The sequence below is a fragment of the Equus caballus genome, chromosome 5 (genome assembly GCF_041296265.1).
Source record: "Equus caballus isolate H_3958 breed thoroughbred chromosome 5, TB-T2T, whole genome shotgun sequence".
In the NCBI taxonomy this organism is placed as follows: Eukaryota; Metazoa; Chordata; class Mammalia; order Perissodactyla; family Equidae; genus Equus; species Equus caballus.
This window is the reverse complement of record NC_091688.1, coordinates 37,055,772-37,074,439: the sequence shown is the minus strand read 5'-3', so window position 1 is coordinate 37,074,439 and position 18,668 is coordinate 37,055,772. Positions and strand designations below refer to the sequence as shown.

Genomic DNA, 18,668 nt, shown 5'->3' with positions numbered 1-18,668 from the left:
AAAATTTTTAGAAAAAAATATTTATTAGGTCCTCATCCCTTCTAGAAGCTCAATGTTCTTCCAGAATTTGATGGATTCATTGATGTAATTGATGATATGAACTCATTACATACTTGTGTTTATCTGTGAATAATTCTGAGAGTCAAGAGTAAGCATAAAATTGAATCATAGAATCAATAGACCTTAGTCATTGGGCAAAAGGTTAACTAGTGCAAAATTCATTTCCAAATACTCTAGGCAGAACTTACATGTAAATAGCGATTTTATGCCTGTGGTATGTCAACTATTAATAGCTATGTAAATGTATCACATACTATTGAAAACACAAGCAACTTCACAGACAATGTTTCTTCATCCAGGAGGTGTGGTCAGGACTGGTAGCTATATATGTCTCTTCCAAGACCTCTTCCTGCCGCTGCCACTGTGTGAGCAGAAAAGGAGGAAGAAGAGACTGGGTGTCTTGCCTTTCCACTTTGAAATTTGAGCCTCTTTTAAGGGGTTTTGGTGTCTACTTAAGTCTATTGGAAAAGAAAGTTCTAATGGCTCAACTCCTCTCAGACATTTGTAAATAAGTAAATAAATAAGTGCTAACTTGGCTCTGGCTTTTCATTATGACTCAGAGGTTTACATCAAGAAAACTATTCTGTTTCTATGACTAAGGAAATAGAAACCTAAGACCATTTATGGGAGGAGTCTCAAAATTGTTTCATAACTTCTGTGTCTCTCGGGATATAGCTCAGTATGAGACAGTTAGCAGTACCAATCAAGTTATTAAGTGACTCTAACCAGTGCCACTTTTCTCTGTTATCTTTGAAAAATCTTTGCTTTTTTAGCATTTCAGAAGATTGTAACATCCTGCAGTTCTGTTTCTGAGAGGTTTACTGATTTATCTTCCTACTCAAACAAAACAAGTACTGATTGCCACATTTCTGAAGAAGATCTCCGGATCTGGACTACTGTGGAAGAACTCTCAGTGAGGTGAGTCCTGTTAGGATTTTTGTCGAGGAGATCTGGGTACCTCATTGATCTCCGCAATATCACAGGAGGAAAATTAGTTTTTGAGTCTTTTGAGTAGGGGTGAGAGGAGTAAGGCTGCTATTAACATGTTCAGAAAAGTGAAAAATATGGTAGCTTGATTCTAAATCCTCACTCTTCTACGAAGATAATAGGTATCTTTCATCCCATCACAACAGAGGTCTGAACAAAGCCAAATGCATTGTGACTACTGCAGATTTGAAAATTCATTCTCCAGGTGTTTATAGCATGAATTAATATTTAGAAGAGGTCTTTGGTTTTCTTCCCTCTAGGATGTGAAGAAAACTTAGTAGTTGTGGTAGAGGCCTGGGTAAAAGACAAGACAATGACATGAAAAAAAGTATTATACAATAATAGTAAGTAAAAAACACCTCTAGACATAAAACTATATTATATGATGTTATTCCAGTTTTGTAAAACATGAGAACAAGAACACGCAAGAAATAAAAAATTTCTGTTTAACAAATGTGTTTACTCAAATACGTGGCATCTTGATATATTCATAAGTACTTTAGCTTCATTCTACACCGAGGACGAGAGGCAGTATTTCAGTTTTTTGGGGACTAATTCCCTGCTTTCCTCAAAGCCAGAGGTAGACTTTGACAGTGAGAGTTTGTAGGAAGGAGGCAGTTGGACACCATTAAATCTATATCTACCTTTTTGAATGCTTTTGTCTTTCTGTAGAGCCTGGTACATAAACATTTCATGTTTCTAAGAGGAATGTAAAGTTTGAAATATTGGTTTCAGAGTTATCTAAATGTTAGATGAAGCGTTTTATTGAAGCTTAACTGTGTTGGTCAGTTTTTCTAAATAGTCTTCTGATTTTTTTCTTTGCTTCATTCAGCAATAATGCTAAAGTCTCAAGCTATAATGATTCTGTCAACTTTTCCTTATACTTCTTTCAATTTCTAGTATAAATATTACATATGTCTGTAAACATAGTGAGAGAAATATACTGCATAATACTAACTATAATAATATAATGAAATATGAATTAGTTATAATATGTACTTATTACTCTTAGATAAATGCATAATCAAAACTGTTACAGTTGAATTCTTTCTGGAACTTAAATCTTTTGTTATTGTGTAGTGAAATTCCAGTTCTGATGAAAGTCTTTGTCTTAAGGTCTATTTAAAGCTAGGCTAATAAAGATATACTGCTTTCTTTAAATTAATGTTTGCATGATAAAACTTTTTTGCAACTGTTTTTTAAACCTTTAAAAAATCTTTTGTCAACAACATATAGGTAGATTTTTTTAAATCCAGTTTGAAAACTTTTTCTTTTAATGGCTTCAGCATTATGTACATTAGTTGAAATGTTGTATTTTGACTAGTTTGTAAGTACCATTTGTAATACTTATTCTATGTTTTCTTCTTCTTCTTGTCAATAGTTTTAAATTTATATCTCTAACTTCTCTTTAAGAACAAGTAACTTAATGAACACTCATATCCTCTTTTCTCCCTACATTCACCCCATCACGTTGATCAACTTCTTGTTTCGTTTCTCTTCAGTTATTGTTATCTGTGTGTGTATGTGTGAGGAATATTTTCCCTGAGTTAATACCTGTTGCCAATCCTCCTTTTCTTTTTTGCTTGGGGAAGATTGTCCCTGAACTAACATCTGTGCCAGTCTTCCTCCACTTTGTATATGGGATGCCTCCACAGCATGGCTGGAGAGTGGAGGAGGTCTCCAGCCGGGGTCCAAACCCAGCGCACCCAGCCATCGAAGCAGAGTGCGTGGAACTTTAACCACTCGGCCACGGGGCTAGCCCCATCTCTTCAGTTATTCATTTTTAAAACACTAAAAGACTTACATCAAGGTCTTGTTCACTCTTACTTTTTTTGCCTGCAACATTTTATTTACCTGATTTCTTTATTTTCTTGTTGAATACTATTTCCAAAAGAATGCTTGATAGGTCTTTGTGTTGCAAATCTTCTGATTGTTAATTGTGTTGAGAAACATGAGAGATTCATATCTAAGCCATCACATTTAAATGTCATTTTGGTTAGATATAAAATTCCTGTTTCAAAATTATTTTTTCTTCAAATTAGGTTGGCAACATCTCTCTGAAACCCTTGGGATCACATAGGGTTTGGAATTCAGAATTTGAGTGACTTCAGAAAGACTATTTAAGGCACTCGCTGTGTATAGTTTAGCAGCCCATAGATGGCCCATTTGGGTCTAGGTCCTGACTCTCATGTTAAATGTGCTAATATTTCAGGAATAAGACAATATGAGCATTCACACTAAAGTGGAATTTTTAAAAAATTATACATAGACTCCTGCTGCCTCACATCAAGTATTTTTTTCTAATAAATTTTGTTACCAAATTCGTGCACACACACAACTTTTGGTTTCACAATTTTGGGAGGTTTCAAAAGTGCTGGTGTGGATTTGAGGCAAACATTATACAAAATTACTCCAGGGACTGGCCCAGTGGCGCAGCGGTTAAATGTGCACGTTCTGCTTCTCAGCGGTCTGGGGTTCGCCCATTCAGATCTCCGGTGCGGACATGGAACTGCTTGGCATGCCATGCTGTGATAGGCGTCCCTAATATAAAAAAAAAAGTAGAGGAAGATGGGCATGGTTGTTAGCTCAGGGCCAGTCTTCCTCAGCAAAAAGAAGAGGACTGGCAGTAGTTAGCTCAGGCTAATCTTCCTCAAAAAAAAAAAAATTACTCTATGTATTTTCGCTCTTGAGAATCTGATTTTGAACCTTTGTAAGTGAGTTATTCTTTTTCTCTGAAAGTGTCAATTTTTTCTTGTTTTTGCATATTCTTCAGTTTCTCTACATTATGTCTTCATGTGGGTTTTTCCTTCACTGTCTGATCTAGCATTCTATTGGCCTGATGGATCTAAAGATGTTCATGTTACTTTAATTGCAAGAAGTTTATCTCATTGTTTCTTCAAGTATTTTCTCCTTTTCACTTTAGTTTTCACTCCTTTTGCAACTAATAACACGTGTATGCTGATACTTTTTCCTGTATTTTGACATGTCTTACATTTTGTTTTCTGTTTTCTACTTCTTAGTTTAAAGTTGTCTCCTTGTGGGATGTATTTCAACCTAAACTTACAAATCAATAATTTATATTCTAATTATATACATTGAACTCTATAGCCGAATTATTATGTTCCAAGAGCCAAATCTCCTGAACTCAAAGTTGAAGCTTTTAATACTCATATTCTGCTTCCTGAGTCAATGTGTTGATGAAAGACATTGGAGAAACAATGATAGAAGTGTCATTTTCACAAATAGTGATTCTCATAAGCTATATTATATTCAGAACTTAGGACATTATATATAAAAACATGCTATGTAAGAGTTTCCGTATTATTAGATACATGCTGAGTACAACTGCATATTTACATAATTTGGCAGACTTCTAAATTAAATTTGATTAATTTCATGAAGACTGTGTATTCTCTAGATCTACTTTTCAAGAAGAAAGGTAGGAAGTATACTCTATAAAAGAGGCTAACAGGACAAGATTTGCCTAGTTCTGGAACTTAAATATGAAATACAGAAAGTGAGAGAAGAAAGAAAGAGAGATTATTCAAGGCCTTCCAAGTCAGGCTAAAGATCAAGGAATTTTTCCTAAAGAAAATGGGAAACTATTGAATACTTTCGAGCAGTGTAGAAATGTGGTTTATAGGAAGATAACTGGATCTATGAAAATAACTAATTAGAGAAAGTAAGCCTGGAAGGAGGAAATTCAAGCAACTGTTAAGTAATCCCAGACAATGTGATGTGATCCTACACTAGGCAGCAGGTAGAAGGCCAGCAAAGTGATAGTGATATACGCACATAGGACACAAAGAACATGGTCCAACCCCAGGGAGAGATGATGCTAATTAGAGCTGACTAGGGAAGGGCCAAGTGGACTAGGGGAGGTACCCAGCATGAAACTGTAGTGCTGTGGCAGCAGGATATTCACACAAGGTGAGAGGCTGCAGCCCATTTTGCACATAGGCCCCTTCAGGCATATTGGGTGTGGGAAGAGTCAGGAACCACCAACAGACATTCATGGCCAGATTCTAGCCCTAATCAAGGATAGGAGGAGGAACCAGGGAGTTTGACACTATAGAGTCCATATTCTAAGCACTGCAACAATGACTTATATCCAGGCCTTCTTCCACCACACCTACCCCTGAATCAACTCAACTATCACCATTAATGATGTTTTAGATCTTCCTAACGCAGTTTCTCAAAAAATTTTCTAAATGATATTTCTGGTAATTAAGTTCCTTTTTGTCACACGCACCTATGGATAAAATTTTGACATGAACCACTCATTCACATAAACATTGACAGTCTTTGAAATTGTCTACGTAAATGTGTAACACTGTGTGTTATTTTTCTCTTATAGGTCATCCGTAACTTGAGAGATGGTGAATGAATACCAGAAAATTGTTCTTCTGAAAGGATTAGAGCCCATCAGTGCATATCATTTTAGCATGGTTAAATCTCTATTGGCCCATGGTTTACAACTGACTGCCAAACCTCAAGATGAATATAGTAAAATTGAGATTGCTAAGTTAATGGCAGAAAAGTATCGAGGAGCCACCTGTGTTGACAAACTAATAGACTTGTACAAAGATATACCAGAACTTAAAAGCCTTGTTAAAAATCTGAGAAGTGAAAAGTTAAAAGGTAATGAGGAAGAACTCCTCACTCTCGCTCTGTCTGCACTATCCTCGACCTTGACTAGAACCCTCACTTATTCAGTTGAAACATCCCTTTCCCAGTTTAAGATTCAGTAGCCATGACTGTGTTAGTACTGTAGAGGCCAACAAGTTGACAACTTATGATATCCCCTTTCCTATGAAGGGGATTGATGTGTGTTGGAGGGTGTATTTGGGGTGAGGATAAAGAACAAAAGACAGAAGGAGTTGATGAGAGGCTGAGGTTTCCAGTACGTTAGAAATGCTAGAAAATAACAAAATAATAATTTAAGAATTGTAGCTTATGTGGCCGGCCCGGTGGCACAGCTGTTAAGTTTGCACGTTCCGCTTCTCGGCAGCCTGGCATCCGCCGGTTTGGATCCTGGGTGCGGACATGGAACCGCTTGGCAAAAGCCATGCTGTGGTAGGTGTCCCACGTATAAAGTAGAGGAAGATGGACATGGATGTTAGCTCAGGGCCAGTCTTTCTCAGCAAAAAGAGGAAGATGGTTAGTAGTTAGCTCAGGGCTAAACTTCCTCGAAAACGATAAATAAATAAGAATTGTAGCTTATTTAAAAACATTTATATTTAACCAATTAATGTGCCTGTTCTATTAAGACCATTTGCTGCATAATCATTATCCCTTCTAGTAACAAATATGCAGCTGTACTTAACATAAAAACCTACCTCTCACAGATGTGAAGAACTTACCCTCTTGTAAAATCACCGGGTAAAAACAAAATTTTAAAAATTCAAAGGCCAATATCACCATTTTATCACCTTACAAATCCACATCATCAATTGCTTTCTGTAGTTTCTATAATTTTAATAGATCTTTTATAGAACATGATCAACCAGTCAGCATCATGAAAACCTTTTAAAGGTTTTTTAAAGGGCCATGATAAGGAAACAGAGTTGAGAGAGAGTTTGACTGAGGTACATGGGATCCAGAGGACAAGAAAGAGAGCCTTACTGCATAGGGAGTGAGTACGAAAACTACTGAGGAAGCACGAGACAGTCTTCCTGCCTGTGTTGCTGCTTTTGGTCCCCTTGTGCCAGGCTGGCTAATGCAGAAGAGGTGGACAAAAGCATACTTAGACCTACAAGCGGGAGCCGTGAGTAAATAACATTGAAACTGCTTCAGCTGTCGTAGACCAGCTGCTCTGGGTTTATTGTGTCCTCTTTGTTTGTGCATCAGTCGCAGTGAAAAAGAGGAAAAAAGGAGCAACTCAATTGAAAAAGAGAGATCAAAGAGAAGCAGGTCCTGCTGCACCTGCACCCACCACAAGTAGTAATGTGACATCTGAAAGAGCAGAGAAGACTCCTGTGGCTCAGGTAAGCTTGAGGAAGAAGAACAGGATGGAAGTCCCACAGGAAGAACTCTGCTATGGCACTTGGTTCTTTATTAATATTCCAGCAGTTCAAATTTACCTAATTGAGGAATATGGACCATCTACTTTGTGCCAGGCAAAGAACAAGTCACTATAAAGCTGTAGTAAAAATTTCTGTGACATAAATAGAATGACATCATCCTCAATCTAAAGATGAGTTAACAATCTGATTGTAAATTCATTTTGCCTTAGCTTATACAAACCAAGATTTTCTACTTCCAAGTCCAGTGCTCTTCCCATCCCAACACAGAGGTGATTAGACAAGGAATGTGTTTGTTTAAATTAACCGTCGCTTTTTTAAAACGCTACCATCTATGCCCACTCTTACCTACTGGCCACCTCTTTAGGTCACGGGTTGGAACTCCCTGGAATTTCCAAGGACATCACATTCCATATAAATAGAACATAGTACAAAGTAATGAAAATATGTTCTGCTTCTTTTAATACTGAAAACCATTAACAGAAAAATTAAACTACTTTCAGAAAAGAAGAAACACAACCAAAGAAAACACTGGAACTAAAAAGAAAAAGGTGACCCAGGAGCACATTCAGCCTGTCTATCCTTCAGTAGCCAGCACATCTGCGATCATGGGCAATCCTCCACCTCCTCAGATCTCATCATTCGCTCCATCCTCCACTTTCTTGGCTGAGGTACACACCTCCTGTTTCTCTTTTCCAAGTCTTCTTCAACCCAGTAACAGTGCATTCCACAGTTACTATAGTTATTCTCATGTATAACTCTTGTTACTGATTAACTAGCTTTGGCAAAGGCATCTCCCTTGTTATGGTAAATTGGTCACATTGATGATAAACCACATCCAGGTAAAGTCCCATCACTCACAGGTGATCACCATGTGTAACATCTCAGGTCTGAGTCCTCTAAGTATATATGGTCTGTTGAGGTAAATAGCTTGCCTCCATGTTCTCCAGACCCATGACCCATCTTAGCCTTTCATACTTCCTATTACAAATCAGGCAACTTTCTCTTCATGACAGTATTCTACTGCAACTCAAATAAACCAGGCCACTGTGGAGAAAGGAAATTAGAGGTAAGCAAACCTGTCCTCTGTTTTTCTGTTAGCATCCCAGCTATTGGGAAATGTTGTGGATACACAGAGGAGGACATGGTTCTAATCAGATCTCCTTTACCTAAGCCAATTGAGAATAGGGGATTTTGAGCCACAACATGTCTTTCTCACTACTGTTAATAACAGAGCACTAATTGCGGAAGAGGCAATATGAGTCAGACCTTCAAAATGGCCCTGGGTACACCAGCAATAACTGAAAACCTTTAATGTCTGTGGCTTGTGGTGGGCTCCATTCTCCATTTGCAGTGCTATCCAAGTTGCTTTTACACTCTTTTTATTTTCTTTGGTTATTTAAGTGGGTAGAGGATAAATTTGAATTTATTATTATATTTTAATCTATCCTTTAGGTACTTCATAACAATCCCCTCATCATCCACGATTCTATGTTGCTCTTGCTGAGGATCATGCTTTAATTCAGAAAGATTATTCTGTTTAAATGAGTGTGTTCTAACTTCCATGCCATTATCTGCTACCTTATACTTCTGCTGGTTAAGCTATACTGATTTATTAGCCTTTCCTTTCTGCTAAGCAATTCCTTTCTAGCCAGGTCCCAGCTCCAAATAGCTGTGAAGTTTGTTCTGGCCAAAAGTTGAGATTGAGTTTTCACTCATGAGAAAGTACCTTTATATTCCCTGCTCAAACTTGTAAGTTTATTTTCCTATTTCTGTCCAATACAGAACCAGATAATGCAAGTCCAACACCAGAGAGCTGCCGGAAGAGGTTTTCTTCAAAAGGGCCCAATGATAGTGATGGTACTGAAAGCAACAAAGCCATTCGAATATGAGTCCCCAGAAACGGGGAAAAAGAAAATGTTTCATGCTACTGTGGCTACTACAAGTCAATATTTCCAAGTGAAGGTTTTAAACATCAACCTCAAAGAGAAATTTACGAAAAAGAAAATCATTACTATATCAGATTACTTTGAATGTAAAGGAATCCTGGAGGTAAATGAAGCATCATCTGTATCTGAAGCTGGTATTGATCAAAAGATTGAGGTCCCTACCAGAATTATCAAAGGAGCAAATCAAACTCCCAAGATTGATAATCTTCACAAACAAGCATCGGGAACATTTGTTTATGGGTTGTTTGTGTTACATCAGGTAATCCCTTAAAATTATTTTCTTTTTCTCCACAAACATCTGAAAGAAGTAAACCTCTTCCCTTGCCAAGCTCTGCTTACTGACTGAATATTGGAACCCAGGACTTTCTCTTGACTAGAGATATGTGGTCATGTCTCCAAATTACAGGAAATGGGACTAGGTGACCTATTATCATTCTTCTACCCAAGATATCCCCATACAAGTTCTTTGAAAAAGATTCACTAAGAAATCTTGTCATTGTCATGATTATCTATTCTCAGCTATCAGGAACAAGGACAATGCAAGTTATAGATCTATATGCGCGTGCTAATAATTTTATTTCTGATCTCCACCACAACGGTATAAATCATTATTTTCTTTTTACCTTGAAGAATAGATTGCCCTCCCAAGATTGAATTCTGGTTGTGCCATGTATTCAGAGTAATAACAGATTGGCTTGTATTCTCCTGAATGCAAATACATTCAAAAATTAGGCAAATGACATAAACAGTCATTGCTGTCTCCTCTATCTTATTCATTTAATCAATTATTTGTGAACAATTTATTGAAGACTGGGAAATATTGTACTGCCTGATATTTGGAAGACATGGTAATCTAATGCCCCTATTTACCAAAAAAAAGGCATATAAAGTTTTACTGATATATCAATTTTCAAATTCAGGGTACTGGTTAGCATGATGCGTTGATGAATTCAATAGATTCAATTTTACAGCTTTTACAATTTTGTAAAAATTTCAAAATTTACGAACTGCTATAAACTCACCTAATATTTTATATGATTGACTATTTCATAACCCTATGCACCTGTCTTCTAGGATAATCACTTAATTTACCTCTATTACTTTTGTACACTGTCTTTAAGAGATTGTGCTTATAAATGCAATTATAGAATTGATGAGTCTAGCTTAAATGAGTGAAACACTGTAAAGTATGAGCTATAGGATTTGGGTCAGTGGGGTTAAGATATTGGACAGGAGTAATGGGAGAAGGTTGAAAAAGAGAATTAGTGAGTTTCTAGAACCTTACTTGTTATATAGAGTCTTGATAACCTACTGAATGAATAGTGGTAGGCAACATCCATTCCTTTCTGCATAAGGACAGGAGCCCAGGAAGTCTACTCAGGTTTCTGATTCCTCTGATTCCAGTTGTTTTAAGGAATTAAAGCTGCCCTTGAGTTGTGAGCCATTGAAAACAGGAAGAAAACTCATTGTTCTAGAATTGTCAGCTAGAAAACATCTAGAACAAGAAAGGAAAAAATTAAAAAGCAGAATAATAAAAACAAAGTTCCCTGAGAAAATCTTGCCAAAGCTATATGTATATGTATCTGTAATTACTTTTATATATCTTGTATTTACTGTGTCACAAGAGTCTTTCTCATACATCTGGAAGTTACTATGTTTTCAGAAACTGAATATTAAATTTCTGTTGCAGAAAAAAGTGAATAACAAGAACACGATCTATGAAATAGAGGATAAAACAGGAAAGATGGATGTAGTGGGGAATGGAAAATGGCACAATATCAAGTGTGAGGAAGGAGATAAACTTCGACTCTTCTGCTTTCAATTGAGAACACTTGACAAGAGGCTGAAACTGACATGTGGAAATCACAGTTTCATTCAGGTGGGAACTGGGTAGAGTAACATTAGTTTTCCAAAATGGCAAATAATTTTGTTTAGGTTTTGAGAACACCAGATTCCTGGTTTTTTTACACATAGAGTCCAGCAGGGGGGAGGAGAACACAAACAGTTCTCTTGCATTCATTTGCAAGAGAAGGATTTTTAAAAGATACGAGAAAATTGCATTCATATAGACTTCAAAAGGATATGATACTTGTGCTAAACCATAAAATATTTGAAGAGATTAGAAGGAAAGGGAAATAATTTCACACAGTGGTCAAGAGCAGGGCTTTGAATAGGACACATGTGATTTGAATCCTGGGTTCAGAACTCACTAGTTGTCTGCGATTGGGGAAATAGTTCAATTGATCCTCTAAAATGGTCAGTCTCTTTCTCACAGGGTTGATTTTCTTTCTTTACTTTTCTTTTCTTTGATTTTCTTTCTGTCTCATATACATAGGAACACACACACACAAACACAGAGGTCTACTGTGGGATTCTTGACATACAAATCAAAGTTAAATTAAATGCACATACTTAAATTAGAAAGACTGATATGTTCACGCATACAGACACATACATGCACATCAGTTGTTCCACTTCTCAGATCCCCTAACGGAGGAATCTCTGTCTTCGACCTATAATCCAGAGTAATTGCACTGAGAAAAATATTTATCTTCTGCTCCTTCCTTCATTTTTCTGCCCCAATGAGGACGTCCCTCAATGCTTAGCACTGGGTGAACCAGCACTTTCCTTCCTGTTGTGCTTCCTCCTTACCACCCATGTGGAACTCCTACCCTTTTCAAATGTACCCATGCTGAACATCAGGAAATACACATTTTCAGGCTCCAGATGATGGGGAGACAGAAGACTTAAAAGAGAATAATTCCTGAGAGCAGATGGGAGAGAGAGAATAAACAGCTTTCAAGAGCGGACAAGGAGACGTGATTGACTCATGAGTAGGAGATTCAGTGTAGCTGAAGGGAGAAAAATAAGTAGAACTAACTTCATGTCCACTGCTAGGATCTCATTGTGTCTTGTCTCTCCTTCAAGGTCATCAAGGCTAAGAAAGGCAACAAAGAACCATCTGAAGTGAAGAACCCTCCTCCAAATCAATTGGGTGGCTTTAATTGTGATATTAAAGTTGAGACATTCTTTTAAACAATACATTCAGCAGAAACAGCTCAGCACATTAAGAGATTTTTATATGTGAGTTGTGGGTTAGGTAACTTTCTTTTATAAAATTTGCTTATTATATTTCTCTGTATTTTCTAAGAATATCACATTTTGCATCTAAAATGCTCATAATTAAAAAAATAAAATTTCCTTTTTTAAAGCACATCGCTCTCCAAAAGTGCTGGTCATGGTCTCTTTAATCAAGAAATGAGTTTGAGGGTGGTTGAGTTGTGCACAGGAGGCACACAGGGTGGAGCACACAGGCCTTCACCAACATTGGGATCTACATTCTGATTGTGATTTCCAGAAAACAAGGCCCTAACCATGGCCATGTCTAGGGTTATCCAGGTTGGTCCCACAGCCCATGTTCAAATCAAAAAGCACTGTGCCCCAGGGAAAGGTTGGTCCAGAAAAAAATCACTTTCTGTAATTATATCCCCCAGAAGGGAATATGGATAGCTGGTTTCTCTTCAGGAAGCGCCTTTGGTGATTTACACAAATGCACCAATATACGCAAGAAGCTCCCCCATCCCTAGCTAGTTTGGAATATCTAGTCCCATTTATCTGATTTGTAGATACATCTGACTATTAGTTTTCCAACTATATCTTCTTATTCTCATATTTTAAATGTGTGGATTCCAGACAAAGGTTACCCAAGACGGGACATGCAAAGAGCAAAAAGCATTGAATAGTGAATTAAATCTACTCTAATTGACAGTAAATATCACCTAAAGAAATTAAATATCTAAAATCAATATTTAAAATATAACTGTTGACTTCTGTTTCTGGTGATTACAGAGTAGCCTGCCTTTATAAGCAACAACAAAACTCAATAAAATAACATGAGGTGACAGTTTCCAGGCTTTGGACGATAGGCATCATCAGGATATATCCATGATAGAAGACAACTCAGAAGGTGGGCTTCATAATTGCCCCAGATCTCTACCTAGGAGGATTTCCTGACTGCAGGCTAGTAAGCAGGTGTCAAAGCATAGCATGGCAGTCGCACTGGGCCAAGGGGGTAAGCATCAGTTTTCATGGCACTGAATCTAAAGAGAAGGGAGAATACTGAGGGGGCCCCATTCGTTGGTGAGTCCTGGGTTGCAAATATAGGAGGTGAGATAAAATGAGGCCTGCCACAGAGCAGTTGCTATGGGGTTGAGAACAGAACAGAGGTGCAAGAGAACAAACAGCATTGGCAACGTTGAATGTTGCTGGAATAGAGACACATCTCTAGCACCTGGGCATCAAACTAACAAAGTAGAGAGATTGCACATGAGGAGTAAACATCGTACAATAGACTAATGACAGCTCTAGACCCATCCTAACACAGCCTGGAACTAAGCTTCAACCTGATTCAGGAAAAAGATGTAAGTCTGAGAGGTTTTTTCTAGCTTTATTTAGATATAACTGACATATAACATTGTGTAAGTTTAGGTGTACAATGGGATTTGATACAATTGTATATTGGAAAATGATTATCACAATAAGATTAGTTAGCACTTGTATAAGCTCACCTAATCACATCTTTTTCTATGTGGCGAGAACATTTAAGATCCACTCTCTTAACAACTTACGAGTGTATAATACAGTACTGTTAACTATTGTCACCATGCAGTGCATTAGATCCTCAGAATTTATGCATCTTATACCTGGAAGTTGGTACCCTATGACCAACATCTATTTCCTCCAACCCCCAACCCCTGGCAACCACCGGTCTACTCTTCATTTCTGTGAGTTTGTCCTTTTTAGATTCCACGTATAAATGAGGGTATGCAATATTTGTCTTTCTCTGTCTGACTTATTTTACTTAGCATAATCCCCTCAAAGTCGAACTATGTTGTTGCAAATAGCTCTATTTCCTTCTTCCTCATGCCTGAGTAATATTACTTATATATATATATATATATACATATATACACCACATTGTCTTTATCCATTCATCCATGCATGGACACTTACATTTCTTTAACCTTTGGCTACTGTGAATAATACTGCGATGAACACGAGGGAACAGATATCTCTTTGAGATACTGACTTCATTTCCTTCCAAATATACTCATAACTGGGGCTGTTGGATCAAGTTCTATTTTTAAATTTTTGAGGAATCTCCATACTTTTTTTCCACAGTGGCTACACCCATTTAAATTCCCACACACGGTGCCCTTTTCTCCAAATCCTCCCCAGCACTAGTTCTCTCTTATCTTTTTGGCAATGGCCATTCTGACAGGTGTGAGATGATATCTCACTTGGTTTTGATTACATTTCCTAATGATTAGTGATATTGTGTACAGATGTTTCACCTCCTTGGTTAAATTTATTTGTAAGTATTTTATTCTGTTATGATGGTTTTTTAAGTGGAATTGTTTTCTTTATGTCTTTTTCAGACAGTTTGTTGTTAGTGTGTAGAAATGCAACTGATTTTTGTATATTGATTTTTGTGTCCTGCAACTTTACTGAATGTCTTACTAGTTCTAACAGTTTTTTGGTGAAGTCTTTAGGATTTTCTATATGTAAGACCATATCATCTGCAAATAGAGACAATTTTGCTTCTTCCTTTCTAATTAGTATGTGTTTCATTCTTTTTCTTGCCTAATTGCTCTGGTGGGGAATTCCAATACTATATCAAACAGGATTGGTAAGTGCGGACACCCATGTCTTGTTTCTGATCTTAGAGGAAAAACTTTCAAACTTTCACCATTGAGTATGATGCTAGCTGTGAGTTTGTCATATATGACCTTTATTATGTTGAGCTATGTTTCTTCTACATCCAATTTATTGAGTTTTTATCATGTAAAGATGTTAAATTATGTCAAATGCCTTTTCTGCATCTGTAGACATGATCACATGATTTTTATCTTTCATTCTATTAATGTGATGTATAACATTGATACACCTTGCATCCTAGGGACAAGTCCCATTTGATCATGATTTAAGATTCTGTTAATGTGCTGTTGAATTCATTTTGTTAGTATTTTTTTGAGAATTTTTGCATTTATATTTATGTAACTTTCTTTTCTTTCAATGTCCTTCCTTATCTAGCTTTGATATCAGAGCAATATTGACCTTGTAAAATGAGTTTGGGAGTGTTTCTTCCTTTTTAAAAGTTTTGGAAGAGTTCTAGAAGGAGTGGTGTTAATTTTTCTTTAAATATTTTGTAGAACTCACCAGTGAAACCATCTGGTCCTGGGCTTTTTTCTTGTTGTTGGGAAGAAACAAAAATTGATTGGTTACTGATTCTACCTCCTTACTATTTATTGATCTGTTCCTATTTTCTTTTTTCTTCATGATTCAGTCTTGATAAGTGTATGTTTCTAGGAATTTATCTATGTCTCCTGGGTTATCCAATTTGTTGGCATATAATTTCTCATAGTAGTCTCAAGAGCCTTTGTATTTCTGCAGTATAAGTTGCAATGTCTCCTTTTCCATTTATAATTTTATTTGAGTCTTCTCCCTTTTTTTCTAAGTTAGTATAGCTAAAGTTAGTCAATTGCATCTTTTCAAAGAAATCAACTCAATATTTTTTATCTTTTTTATTATTTTTCTATTCACTATTTCATTTATTTCTGCTCTAATCTTTGTTATTTCCTTCCTTCTGCTAACTTTAGGTTTGATTTGTTCTTCTTTTTCTAGTTCATTGAAGTGTAAACGTAGGTTGTTTATTTGAGATCTTTCTTTTTTCTTCATGTAGTCATTTATTGCTGTAAACTTCCCTCTTAGAACCACTTTTGTCATATCACATCAGTTCTGGAATGTTGTGTTTCCCCTTTCATTTGTGTCAAGATATTTTGTGATTTCTTCTTTGAATCCTTGGTTGCTCAGGAATGTGTTTAATTTCCACATATTTGTGAATTTTTCAGTTTTCCTCTTCTTATTGATTTCTATTTTCATACTACTGTGGGTGGAAAAGATGGTTGGTATGATTTCAATCTCCTTATATTTGCTAAGACTTGCTTTGTGACCCATCATATGATCTAGCTTGGAGAAATTTTCATGTGCACTTGAGAAAAATATGTATTCTTCTGCTGTTAGATGGAACGATCTATATATGTCTATTAGGTTCATTTGGTCTAAAGTATAGTTCAAGTCCAATATTTCCTTATTGATTTTATGTCAAAATGATCTATCCGTTGTTTAAAGTCAGATATTGAAGTGCCCTACTATTATTGTTTGTTGTCTATTTCTCCCTTCAGATCTGTAAATATTTGCTTAATATATTTAAGTGCTCTGATTGTGGGTACGTATATACTTACAATCATTGTTTCCTCTTAAAAAATTGACCCCTCTATCATCACACAAAGACCTTTGTCTCTTATAATTTTTTGACTTGAAGTCTATTTTGTCTGATATAAATATAGCTAACTCTGCTCTCTTTTGGTTTCCATTTACATGGAATAACTTTTTCCATTCCTTCAATTTGAACCAGTGTGTATCCTTAAAGCTGAAATGAGTCTGTTTTAGGAAGAGTATAGTTGGGTCTTACTTTCTTTATCCATTCAGCCACTTTATGCTTTTTCATAGAACTTAATCCACTTATTTTTAAAGTAATTATTGAGAGGTAAGGATTTACTAATGCCATCTTATTGTTTTCTGGCAGTTTTGTAGTTCCTTCATTCCTTTCTTCCTCTCTTGCTGTCTTCCTTTGTGAATTCATGATTTTCCATAGCGGTGTGCTTTCATTCTCTTCCCTTAATATTTTGTGTATCTACTGTAGGTTTTAGTTTTGTGGTTACTATGAGGTTTACATAACACTTTCTTATAGTATAACAGTCTATTTTAAGCTGATAACAAGTTAACTTTGCATACAAAAACTCTATCCTTTTACTCTCCCACCTTTTATGTTTTTGATTTCCCAACTTACCACTTTTTATACTGTGCATCTAGTAATAAATCATTGTAACTATAGTTTTTAACTTTTTTCCTTTAACCTTTATACTAGAGTTAAGTGACTAGCACACCATTATATTACAGTATTAGAGTATTAACACACCACTATATAATAGTATTAGAGTATTTTGAAATCGACTATACGATTACCTTTACCAGTGTGTTTGGTTTTCATGTTATTAATTTAGCATCTATTTATTTCACTTGAAGAACTCTTCAGCATTTCCATAATGCAGGTCTGGTGGAGATGAACTCTCTCAGCTTTTTGTTTGTGAAAGTCTTTATCACTCCTTCATTTCTGAAAGACAACTTTGCCAAGTAAAGTATTCTTGGTTCATGGTTTTTTCCTTTAAGCACTTTAAATATATCATCTCACTCTTCCAGCCTGTAAAGTCACTGCTAAGAAATCCACTGGTAGCTTTCTGGGGTTCCCTTGCATGTGACTCTCTCTGACCTCCCCGAAGTCCCTTTCTACCCTTTACCATAAGACCAGCCCAATGCATCCACATAAGCAGTACTAAAGTATGTCACAAAGAATCAGGAAAACCCACAGGTTTTTGTAGCATTCATGTCAGATTCTCCCTGGTTTTCACTCACTCATTCATTCTTTGGTGGAGGTAAACAATTTCCAAATTGATACTTGAAATTCTCCTCTATGTCACTAGTTTGAATTAACCCAATCAGTTTCTTTGTCCCTTCAGATAACCGCTGATCATCCACATATTTAGGAGTTATTTGGGGATCATATTTCCAATCATGGCCTCATCATTCTTGTAGATCAGATAATAGGCTGCCAAATATCTACTCCTGATGGATTCCATTTATTTGACATCTTGGCAGTACTATTCACCAGGCTGTGTTCATTATTTATAACAGAAAAAAATGCAAGGAAAAGTATTTATCAGGCCCTCAACTCTTCTAGAAGCTCAGTTCTTTTTCAGAATTTGAAGGCATCATTGTTGTAGTCAGATGGGCCCATTTATATTTTCTGTGTACAAGTGAGAAAGGCAAGGATAATAACATAATTCAATCATTGAAATAATGGATCTTAGTCATAGGCAAGAAGATAACCAGTGAAAAATTTATTTATAAATACTCTAGGAAGGAGCTAAGCTTTTACTATGATTCTATGCCTCTATTAGATTCCAGGAATGTCAACGAACAATAACTATGTCAATGTGTCACATGTTATTGAAACTACAGGCAACTTCATAGCAGATCTCCCTCCACCCAGAAAGTACACTCGAGTACTGGCAGGGACAGATGCTTCTTCCACGATATCGTCCTGCCACTGCCATTCTGAGAACAAGGTAGAAGGGAGAAGTGGCTGGGTGACTCACCTTTCCATTTGGGTCTCATTGATGGGGCTTTGGTTTCTATTGACTCACATTTAATTTCACTGGATAAGAAACTTCTAATGTTGGAACTTCTTTCAACTATGTATGTGTTACAAAACACCAAAAGAGGGTATCTCTGCTACTATTCTTCATTTTGAATAAAATATTTACAGGAAGGAAACTATGCAGTTCCCCTAACAGTATGAAAATCTATGAACATTGATGGGTGGAGTCTCAAAATCCCCTCATAACTTCACAGCCTCTCTCCCCCTGGGAAGAAAGCAAGTGGGGGAGAAAACTATCTCATAGCACATAACAGAGCCAGCACTTGTCAACTTTTTGGATGATCCAAACTAGTACTGTTCTTCATTGTA

General features: G+C 36.5%; 2 protein-coding genes across 18 annotated transcripts in view; both read left to right on the top strand.

Moving 5' to 3' along the window:
- The first annotated feature begins 411 nt into the window (after positions 1 to 411).
- Positions 412 to 12,248, top strand: MNDA (myeloid cell nuclear differentiation antigen). Of its 2 annotated transcripts, XM_070266958.1 has the most exons (8): positions 415 to 978; positions 1,308 to 1,391; positions 5,405 to 5,688; positions 6,898 to 7,034; positions 7,574 to 7,741; positions 8,856 to 9,278; positions 10,710 to 10,898; positions 11,948 to 12,248. In XM_070266958.1, the coding sequence occupies exons 3-8, from the start codon at positions 5,424 to 5,426 to the stop codon at positions 12,053 to 12,055; spliced, it is 1,290 nt and encodes a 429-aa protein (XP_070123059.1). In that variant the 5' UTR covers positions 415 to 978; positions 1,308 to 1,391; positions 5,405 to 5,423; the 3' UTR covers positions 12,056 to 12,248. The 2 variants fall into 2 exon arrangements, with proteins under 2 accessions (XP_014595284.3, XP_070123059.1); XM_014739798.3 differs by lacking the exon at positions 1,308 to 1,391 and having other exon boundaries at positions 412 to 978.
- A 5,851-nt stretch (positions 12,249 to 18,099) lies between these two features.
- The window catches only part of LOC111773501 (myeloid cell nuclear differentiation antigen-like), a 31,700-nt gene continuing 31,131 nt past the window's right edge, over positions 18,100 to 18,668 (top strand). For 4 of the 16 annotated variants that reach the window (XM_070266975.1, XM_070266982.1, XM_070266980.1 and 1 more), the window contains exon 1: positions 18,541 to 18,665. The gene's annotated coding sequence lies outside the window, so the exon portion shown is untranslated. Of the gene's footprint in view, positions 18,268 to 18,525; positions 18,666 to 18,668 lie in introns of those variants that run through there. The other 12 variants (XM_070266977.1, XM_070266981.1, XM_070266970.1 and 9 more) reach the window with 5 other exon arrangements.

Coding starts and splice junctions, on each gene's coding strand:
- MNDA (XM_014739798.3), top strand. CDS start 5,424: ATGGTGAATGAATACCAGAAAATTGTTCTTCTGAAAGGATTAGAGCCC. Junction 5,689..6,897: donor GAGAAGTGAAAAGTTAAAAG/GTAATGAGGAAG, acceptor TTTGTGCATCAG/TCGCAGTGAAAAAGAGGAAA. Junction 7,035..7,573: donor AGAAGACTCCTGTGGCTCAG/GTAAGCTTGAGG, acceptor AACTACTTTCAG/AAAAGAAGAAACACAACCAA.